Source organism: Limulus polyphemus, unplaced genomic scaffold, assembly GCF_000517525.1.
Source record: "Limulus polyphemus unplaced genomic scaffold, Limulus_polyphemus-2.1.2 Scaffold2477, whole genome shotgun sequence".
NCBI classification, from domain to species: Eukaryota; Metazoa; Arthropoda; class Merostomata; order Xiphosura; family Limulidae; genus Limulus; species Limulus polyphemus.
The window spans coordinates 64,090-74,540 of record NW_013668087.1 but is presented as its reverse complement, the minus strand read 5'-3'; the positions used below and the strand labels follow the sequence as shown (position 1 = coordinate 74,540).

The following is a 10,451-nucleotide window of genomic DNA, read 5'->3' as shown; positions in this document are numbered from 1 at the left end:
GAAACTGTTGAGTGTGTGTAGCGGAAGGTTCTGAACAAGTAGTAGAAACTGTTGAGTGTGTGTAGCGGAAGGTTCTGAACAAGTAGTAGAAACTGTTGAGTGTGTGTAGCGGAAGGTTCTGAACAAGTAGTAGAAACTGTTGAGTGTGTGTGGTAAATGGCCACGCAACCCATAGGAGTGGAGGTCCTGCAAAATTCCATACCTTCACGTAGTGTCATAAGCCTTCTCGAGATCGAAGAACACAGAAACAAGGTGTTCTCTCTTGAGAAAGGCTTCCCTGATCGATGTTTCAAGTCGAATCAGATGGTCGACTTAAGATGTAAAGATGCACAGTGGACTATCTGCACTATGCCCACTGCTGAGATCAAGCCCCAACTTTTACCATTATGAACCCTTAACCTTAATGCTGAGTCATTAGGAAAGATACAAATATCACACAAGAACTGCAAAAAACATTCAAATCATAAATGCAATTTATAATAACTTAGCCAGGAAAATATAAAAACAATAACCATTCAGTTCTTTCTTTTTTTTTAAATCAAATAAGTCATCTCATGATCCATGATGTGGCCTAAAATGCAAATGGTTGGTCATTCACTTATAGTAAATGACAATTTGGTGGCTTTATAGTTCATAACATTTCAATATGGATCATAGGCACCAAGAACAGGACAGACAGCATGAAATGTAAACTCAATGCTAAAATCAGAGTCTGATAGTCTTGAGGTATCCTGAACCACTCCCCTGAACAGCCTTTTTCTAAGTCATTTTAAGTGTATGGAGTCACTTGACATAATGTAACACACATTCCAAGAGCAACCCATGCACACTCGATGTAAGATTGAAGTTAAATGAACATATAGACTATATGAAAATGGAGCAGGAACCAATTCCAAATGCTCCATATGAGTGAATGGCTGTTATCTGGTTGCAGATTGAAGCATGATTCAGCTTTAAAAAACACTACTCCACATGTGATTGGTTTCAGCACCATTGCAGACAAGCTGTTATGGATTTTGTTGTGAAAAGAAAGCATCTCCTTGTATGTCTGTACACTGACATGATGTCCAGTTGTGGCTGTTAACATCTGATTCAATCTCAAAGTAAGTACCCTACTATTGCAGAAAGCCAAAATCAATAGACAAATCACCTGCTTGTGTAGTAGATAATGCTCTGTCTTGCCCACATGTCCAAGCAACTGTACCATTGGCTTCGGAACAGCTTTATGTTCTGTTTATGACATTTGTACCCAACCTTCAATAGCTTGTTAGGATTGTTCAGTTTTCATTCATATTATGGTTCTTCACTTACATGAAAAACATCCAAATATCATCTCTAAGATTTTAATCATGGCTCGTGAACACATGAAACACTTTAAACTTTGATTTAAAATGAGAATAACTAAAAGACTGTAACATTAATATATACATATAGCATAGGCTGAATGGTGAAACATTTGTATTTTGGATTGCATAGTTGATCCTTAGATGCCTGATTTACATAAAAATAAACTAAAGAGAAATTGACATTATTGTTTATCAGAGGCTTTGTTTTTTCATAGCTTATAAGATTTCAAGTTCCAGTTTTTTGTTTTGTGCAGTTTGTTATCTGTAGTTTACTAAAAAAAAGGAAAAAAGTTAGCTGTGTTGTTTTTCCAATGTGATAAACATGTGTAACAATTACTGATTTAGATTAAAGATATTAGAATAAACCTCATCAAAAATAAATGTAATATTTCATTACTTATAATTTTCTACAATACAAAATCCACAAATTCCAGTTAAAAGAAGTACTTACCTGCCTATAGGACCCAGTGGCCCAGCATCTTCAACATAACCAGTGTTTATCCAGTCTTCCAAGTTGAATCCAGGACCTAACCACATTTCCAGGTTCACCATATTGTTTGGCACATAGTCAGCTGGTCGGCTAGCACAATTTCTATACCAAAGAAAATTGTATTACACTTAGAAATGAAGTTTCAAAACTGAATTTCTTGTAAAATCACATGGATCTTAACAAGTTTTTTTTATTTTGTACTACAATATTTTTTAAAAATATTTTCAGCATGTAATAGTTCATAAAAATGCTGCTCATATAATTGTAAATTAGCAAACATTTTGAAAAAAAATTATCATTCTTCTCAGGCTGATGCATTACAAAATGGGAAATTTCTTGTTTTTTCAGCTGTTCATAACAACTTATTCTGTTTAAAGCCACAACACCTAAATACAATTTATAACATATCATATTTTTTCTCAGAATATTTTGCCTGTTTTTAAATCACTTGAAGAAACCATCCAAAATTACCATAAATTATGAACACTTTAATTTTTTAAACAGATACCAATTTTTAAACATAGTAAACTGTAGTCAAAAAACTTGAAATTCATATTTCCAAGTAAAAATTCCCCATAATTTACATTGAAATCAATATATGACTTTATTAAGAGATTAAAGCAAATTTTATCAATAACAAATCTGTTCTAAATTAACAATATCACAGAAATTTCTTACTCTCTTACCCAGATGATTAAACTATTATCTTTATGAAAACCATATGTTCTGCGATATCAACAAGAAAAAAACACTCAAATTTTCACAGTGGTTCATGTTACATTTGCTCCTAATTCAAGCAACTTCTCTTTGTAGGAAACCCTGATAGACACTTAAGAAAGTTAACAGTACTAGTTTTGTGTTTTTATGAAGTTACCTTTGGAAAAAAATCCTTATGATTTGGTAAGGAAGATAGAAGATATGGCTTAAATCAATGTTTCCCAACCTTTTTCCCCACTGTGCCCCCTTCAGCAAACAAGGAGCACTCATGTCCCCTTCTAATAAATTTTTAGACCATTAATAAAAATAAAATGCACATTGTAAGAAAAGAATAATCAATTCTTATGGTTTAATTTTAAGAAATATAACTTTGAAACCCTCAAAACTTTTCTGTCCGCTCCCTCGCTGCCCCCTCAAAGTTTACTGCCCCTCTGAATTTTAAAAACACCCACTAAGGGGCAGTACTGCCCAGGTTGGGAAACACTGGTTTAAATGAAAGCTGGTAAAACATTAGAAACAATTAGGCCTAAAATTAATGATAAATATCACAATAACTACAGATGTTTTTCCATGTTCCTCTCAATTTTTCCATTGCAGAATCAAAACCAGAGGTGCGTAAAAACAGCATTTCAGATTTATCTCTCGTCTATTAGATAAAATATTTCAATCTATATTTCCTCATACACTTTTCTTAATGAAGTTTAATAACAATTAACATTAATAGTATACGCACCGGATTAATCTAAACTCCAATGAGTGCGTGTAATATTTATTTATTTATTTTACAAACTGATATTATTATAATGGTTCCTATTTTTCAAGTGTTGTTAGTTTCATAGGCTAACCACTAGCCTCTCAGTACTACACGAGTCCATTAAACTTACCGAGGTTCGTTACATCCTGATATCCGTTGCAGCGTGACGGTAGAGTTAATGTTATCGTCTTCTCGTATAAGAAGTACGTCGGCGTAGCCAACCACCTCCTTCAATAACAGACTGAGAATATTGGAGATCAGGCGATGGGACACTCGATTGCTTATTTCAATGGTAATATTTACGGCTCGTTCGTTTACATAAAAATGACGTTTTGGGTTTGCTTCTGTAATAATATGGCCAAACAAACACTGATGAGAAGCTCAAGATTTTTTTTAAAACACAAAATATAAATCAACATACAGATGTGTGTAAAACGTACAATATTTTTTTATATGGGTAACCTGACTAATTGGAATGTCAAAGTTTGTTATTCTAAAATTGTCACTGCTCGAGTTTTATATTTTTCAGTGTACAAATATATATATATTGTTGGTTGATTAAATTGCAGAATTAATAATTTTAATATAATTAAATATTTTTTACCTTTAGATAGATTTTATTTTGGTATATTTTTTGTAGAAATAGTCCTATGTATTATTTATTTTTAAAAAATGTAAAAGGCTTTTTTAAACTCCCAAATTAATTGAATTTCAACACCTATTTAAAATCCACGTGTGTTTTACTGCCAATCCGAATAAATCAAACAATTGCGGTCAATAACTAGTACACACCTTGGAGGAAAAATCGAATTATACGAATCACTTTAATTCATTTCATATATTTTCTTATGTATTGATTTTTTTTAAGATTACACTGGAGATACAATAATAGTATGTGTTAACAACAGAGTACAACACTTGTGATATACAGAATGACTATAAAGAGAATTGCGCTGTTCATTGCGTCATATCTCACAAACGGTATTGTATAGGAAGATGAAATTGCAGAACAAGGCATTTGTTTTGTAAACTGGCAAAAGGATCTCATTTATGTCATGTGAAGTGTCAATATCTTACTGCGCCAACTAAATTTTAAAGTATATAAATTATTTTTTTACCAATCCAAAGATAGTTCAAAACCTAGACATATCAAAATGCGAAAAACATTAAATTTCCAATATTGTAAATTTTACAGATTAATCCAAGAGTAGTTGCTCTAGATACCACTTATGTTGAATAAAGAAACTCGACGAATGCACCTAAAGATGCCACCAGTACTAATATGCTACTTAAAATTCCACAGCTTCGTTCACTGTATGGTACTGAGAATTTAGAGTAAATTTTTAGCTTTTACCCAATACTATTTACCCTTAGCTCTCCCACCATTTCAGTGAATCATGTTAACAAATTGTTGTTCTGTGAATGAAACTATCACTCACTTCTCAACTTCAACCATGCACGTCCTTGCTTCCTTGCCCTTTCAATTGTTATTACAATGTTGCACATTTCGTTCTTGAAACGTTTCAACATTAAACATTGATATTTTCTATATTTTTACTGTAACACTACAAAAGCAGATACGGAAAGTTTTTATTCTATAAATAGTTATAATTTGAATAATTATTATTATTTAACACTGCACGTTTGTTATCTAATCAAGGCAGTTAATTGGTTTTTCTCAACCCTATACTACGTTCAATTTAGCTACTAAAATATGTTTACTTGTATCATGCATCTTTTTGATGTTGTGTATAACGTAAACAACTCTGATATTTGTTCATAATTTTCTAGTAATTTCGCGTGTCAATGCACTCATGTTACTGTAATTTGATTTACAAAATTACGAGATTATTACCGTAAGACCGAAAATACCAACGTTTGCAGGTAAGGATGGATTTGATTTCACTGAGGGCATAATTCGAGCTAATTTTAATTAACAAGTACCTGTAAAGATATAAGGCGGAGTTATTATTAGCAGACTCATATTACTTTCGAAAAAATAAAAATAAACCAAAAAGAAACCGAAATAAATAGAGGGCAGTCACCTGATTGTTGTCGACATTTTCCACTAGATGGCACTGTGATGAATGAAACTGTGACAACACTGGTGAGGATCCACAAGATTGGATTTATCGGCATATTATGTTCGACTTCTGGCATGCACGAAATCTATTGGTTCGCCATGCTGACTACAGAGAAACAAAAACTATATTAACAATTAAATAGATTAATTGCATTATATTATCTTCGAAACACATAATTATCTTTATTTTAGACACATGTAGGAAAGTTAAATCAAACATTAGTATCTCTGATATCCGTAAGTACGAAAATAGAAAAACACTTAAAGCTCTCTTTTTACTGAGTGTAATATTCTGGTTTTGCCAGTAGTGTGCCTCAATGTCCTTCTTCCGTCTCATATAGCTATGGAAGATCGAGATTTAGAATACAAACGGATTGGCTACATTGCACCAAAATAAAAGCCACGACTACACGATGAACACATATGGAAAACTGACATATGCTTACTACATTATTAAATGATAAAAACAACAGTTGTGAAGCTACAGTTAAATAATGCTCTTTCGTAAACGTGCCCTCTTTTAACTTTCAATCCCTGAACTCTAATCTATGAAACAGTTCCAAAAAATTACAACACGGAAGCAATAATAAAACTCGAACCTTATTTTGGAAACTTTTGAAGAGAAAACTTTAAAATACGTAGTTCATTAACACTTTATTGGAACAAAGTAATAATTGCAATTTTAATATGCACTAAAGCTAACTAAATATATATATTCTTCTTTACTTACACTCAGACGTTCTTATTAAACAAGTGATATGTGACTTAACCAGAGAAAATTACAGTAGTCTATTTAAGTGGGTAGGGTCGTCGCCAAGGTTAGAAATAGTGAAAAATATATGATGAGAGACCTCCTTTGGAACTTTCTTGAAAATACCTTCGGTATGTGGATATTTGTTTTTCGCTTCCAGCTTTTATTTATAACGTTATTATTTATTTATTTATTTTTTTAGATGTAAACTTTAACGTTTTTTACGGCATACCTTTCCATTCACGGATATTCTGTCGTGGGCACTTCAACACCTTCTACACTGGTACTATTCCAAGCATTTTGGACCTTGCACTTGCAGGTCATCTTTGAAACCGAGGCTTATGGTACTTATAATTGTTTAAAGAAAAGCAGTGTATTCTGAGTGAACTCGCTCCTACTAGCCCCACAAAATTCACCGTATCTTCGTAAGAACTTCTGTCTTTCAGGATTACCCTATTCTGTTCATCATAAAATAAGCTATATTCTAATGTATTTGCAGGAAAATCCTCGATTTATCTGGCTGAGAGTGGTTTAGTACAGATCGCTTGCTAAGTAGTGGCTGCAATTACTAGATAAGTACCATTTTAAAAGGTTCAAACAGTATAGCATAGGTGTACTAATCCTGTCACTTCAAACCTATATCTTTACACAGCTAGAAAAAAAAAAGAATATAAATTCGGTGATGATACAGAAATAACTCCGAATAGTTATATAATTGGCGAACAACAAAAAAGTGGTGAAAGCCAAATAACAAATACCAAAAATTTATCAAAATACTTATTCGAAAAACAAATTCCATTTGAACTTACGACGATTATTGAGTCTTTCTCTAAATATAAATTACTAAATTTGCTCGTCGGATTATTATCATTCTAGCAGTTTGTGAATAAAACTTAGAAAACTAATTTGTATTATCGTGCAATTACACGAAGGGGAAAAATTTAATCATACAAAGAAACTGGTAAGAAACAGTGAATCAGGGTTAAAGAATATATCTAACAGGAGCAAAAAGTATTTCGATTAAATACCTAAAGCTAGAATAGATTAACAGTTCAATTAATACATCAACTATACCAGTTTTAAACTGATCTCGTATCACGGTATAATAATCAACCAATTACGAAAATTTCTAAGATTTTTGCTGGATATTTACTATTGCGATTTGTTTGAAAGAACCGGTCGATTTCAACTAGTAACGAAGTTAAGCAACGTGATTCTGTGAGAAAGTGAAGAGCTATGCCTAGACAAAACTCGAGCCCTAAACCATGACTGACTATGACTAAAGAAAGTTTTAACACTACGTGTTTGACGGTTTTGTAATATCCACTGCCATAGGTACTTGTGAAAGAGTTTTGTATTTCCGTTTTAGATTTCAAAGTTTTTCCATTAATAACGCTGAGATAAAATTTTGATTATTCATGCACAACTAGAAAATGTCAACTTCTGTCCCTCATGATAACGTAATAACAATACTTAAATACTTCTACCAGAGACGAAACTTTACTTTCGTCTAAGGTACCATTGTACAGTAGTCAACAGGTTGGCTGTATCTCTATCAAATATGTAATTCTTCATATATCTCGCGTATAATTGCAAAAGTAATTCGTGAGCAATCCTAGATTAAGCTGTCCCTCCATCTCAGATATAACTGTACATCCACCTCTTCTGTAACTGTGCCTACATCTCAGATAAGCCCGGCATGGCCAGGTGGTTAGGGCACTCGACTCGCAATCTGAGGGTCGCGACCAAACATGCTCGCCCTTTCAGCCGTGGGGGCGTTATAATGTGACGGTCAATCCCACTATTCGTTGGTAAAAGAGTAGCCCAAGAGTTGGTGGTTGGTGGTAATGACTAGCTGCCTTCCCACTAGTCTTACACTGGTAAATTAGGGACGGCTAGCGCGATAGCCCTCGTGTAGCTTAGCGCGAAATTCAAAACAAACAAACAAACATCTCAGTTCTAACTGTACATCCACATCTTCTGTAACTGCACCTTAATTGAAAATGTTATTGTAATTCCATTTTAGATTAAAAATTATATCTTCAGATATAATTGTATCTCCATATGAAGTGTAACTGTGAGTCTGTCTAATCTGTTAGTACATAATGCTGACGTATTTCGAATCGGAGTAACATGATATTCTTAACTCATATCCATTTCTTGACATTCAAACTGTCTGGACTAAAGATGATAAAAGAAATTTCTGCTCTTGATTATCATTTCTACATTAAACAGTAAATATGTTGTATTTTCTCGTAAAACTGATTTCGTAACAAGTATCAGATAGGTAAATCCGCAAGTAACAGCACATTCGATCAAGAAATCAGGGGAGAATTTATGTTTGATAACGTGATCGAGGTTTTTAAAGCGGGAAATAACGAGTCTATAAAATATAAATAAATAACCAAACTCTTTATTGTGGCAAACAAACAGAAAGCATAGTGTGTGTGCTTGCGCAAACGGAATTATAGTCACTTACAGTATATTATGCTGTATTCAGCTCCATAGCTTTTTTTCCCTAAGGATTAAATTCCATAGAACAAAAAGACTATGCTCTTAAAGTGCGTCTTCATTCGACGATCTTGTACAACTGTCTCAACAAAGAACCCCTGAATTCAACATGTAAACTCGCTTTTGGTGTTCAGAATCACCTCGTAAAGTTTGATATCTCACAGCATTAGTTGGCCTCTTACATTTAGTGAACGTCAACTCGGCCAACAAAGGATATTACAATATCAGTCCTTTACACCGGGATGCCATTTGTTACTGTAATATCCTCTTAGGCAGAATAGATATTACTTACTACAGAGAACAAAGAAACAAAGCAACTAGATCAAAGCCACCTCAACCCCTTTATGGACCACGTGCTTAAAACTGTATAAAAACAAATAAACGAAAGAGTTTGAAAACTTCTATGTCATTAATCAAATAAAAAAACGTATGCATTTTACAAATACATAGTAACAATACCGATATAAAAAGGTATCTGACAAACAGCACATTGACTAGAATCAGAAAAATATGCGTCAAGTTACACCATTTTAAATTAACTTCAAATACCAAATTCTGTCAATAGCCGCTCAAAACAGGTGCTGGCCAGAAAAATAGTTCTCAGAGGAGTTTGTAGTCCGCCCAGTACAAAGAATTAGGGAGAACATTGTTCTAGAGTGCTTCTATCTTTAATTCATGCTCTTTTCTATGCACTTCTTTTACACAGTAAACCTTAGTTATACGATTTCCATATATCTGTTTGCCACTACACACCCAACAGAACGCTACTTGTTCGGTATTTTCCACCATACAACCAATAAAGTGTGTACTTCTTACTCAATTCATTCCACTACACACTTAATAAAGTGAGTGCTACTTGTTTGCCACTTTTCACTACACTCCCGTCGACGTACTACTTGTTCAGAGCTTTCCGCTACACACTTAACAGTGTGTATTACTTGTTCAGAGCCTACCGCTACACACTCAACCGTGTGTATTACTTGTTCAGAGCCTACCGCTACATACTCAACAGTTTCTACTACACACACGCACAACAGTTTCTACTACTTGTTCAGAGCCTTCCGCTACACACGCATACACACTCAACAGTTTCTACTACTTATTCAGAGCCTTCCGCTACACACACACTCAACAGTTTATACTACTTGTTCAAAGCCTTTCGCCACACACACACACACACACTCAACAGTTTATACTACTTGTTCAAAGCCTTTCGCCACACACACACACACACACTCAACAGTTTATACTACTTGTTCAGAGCCTTCAGCTACGCATACTCAATAGTTTCTACTACTATTCAGAGCTATCCGCTACACACACTCAACAGTTTCTACTACTTGTTCAGAGCCTTCCGCTACACTATTTTTATTCAAAACCTTTTACTAAACAGGAGATTCCAATTCTGTGTGGGTTCAGCTCTTTCCCGTTCCTTTCCACAGAAACTTGGAGTCCCTCAGGGCTGTGTCTTGAGTGTCACACTTTTTAGTGTTAAAATTAATGCCATCACTAATAATCTTCCTCCGACTGTTGCAAATGGGCTCTATGTCGATGACTTCCACTTCTCGTGTTAGTCGTCAAACATGAGGTTTATTGAGCGGCAGCTTCAGACTTCCCTCAATCAGTTGTTGACATGGACCACTGCTAATGGTTTTAAATTTTATTTGTATAAAACTGTTTGCATGCATTTTTGCCGCCAACGGGGCCTCCACCCCAATCTCGAGCTCTGTCTTGGTGATATAATTATTCGTGTGATCCCTAAAGTTCTTGGGGCTTATTTTTGACTGTAAGTTTTGCTT

General features: G+C 34.1%; 1 protein-coding gene across 3 annotated transcripts in view; it reads right to left on the bottom strand.

The window, feature by feature from the left end:
- The window catches only part of LOC106467072 (receptor-type guanylate cyclase gcy-2-like), a 98,626-nt gene that overhangs the window by 56,514 nt on the left and 31,661 nt on the right, over positions 1-10,451 (bottom strand). For all 3 annotated transcript variants that reach the window (XM_022395183.1, XM_013927388.2, XM_022395184.1), the window contains 3 exons: positions 5,353-5,496; positions 3,438-3,651; positions 1,798-1,938 (listed from right to left, as the gene is read on the bottom strand). In XM_022395183.1, the coding sequence (XP_022250891.1) occupies positions 1,798-1,938; positions 3,438-3,651; positions 5,353-5,467 (470 nt within the window). In that variant the 5' untranslated portion in view covers positions 5,468-5,496. The remainder of the gene's footprint in view (positions 1-1,797; positions 1,939-3,437; positions 3,652-5,352; positions 5,497-10,451) is intronic.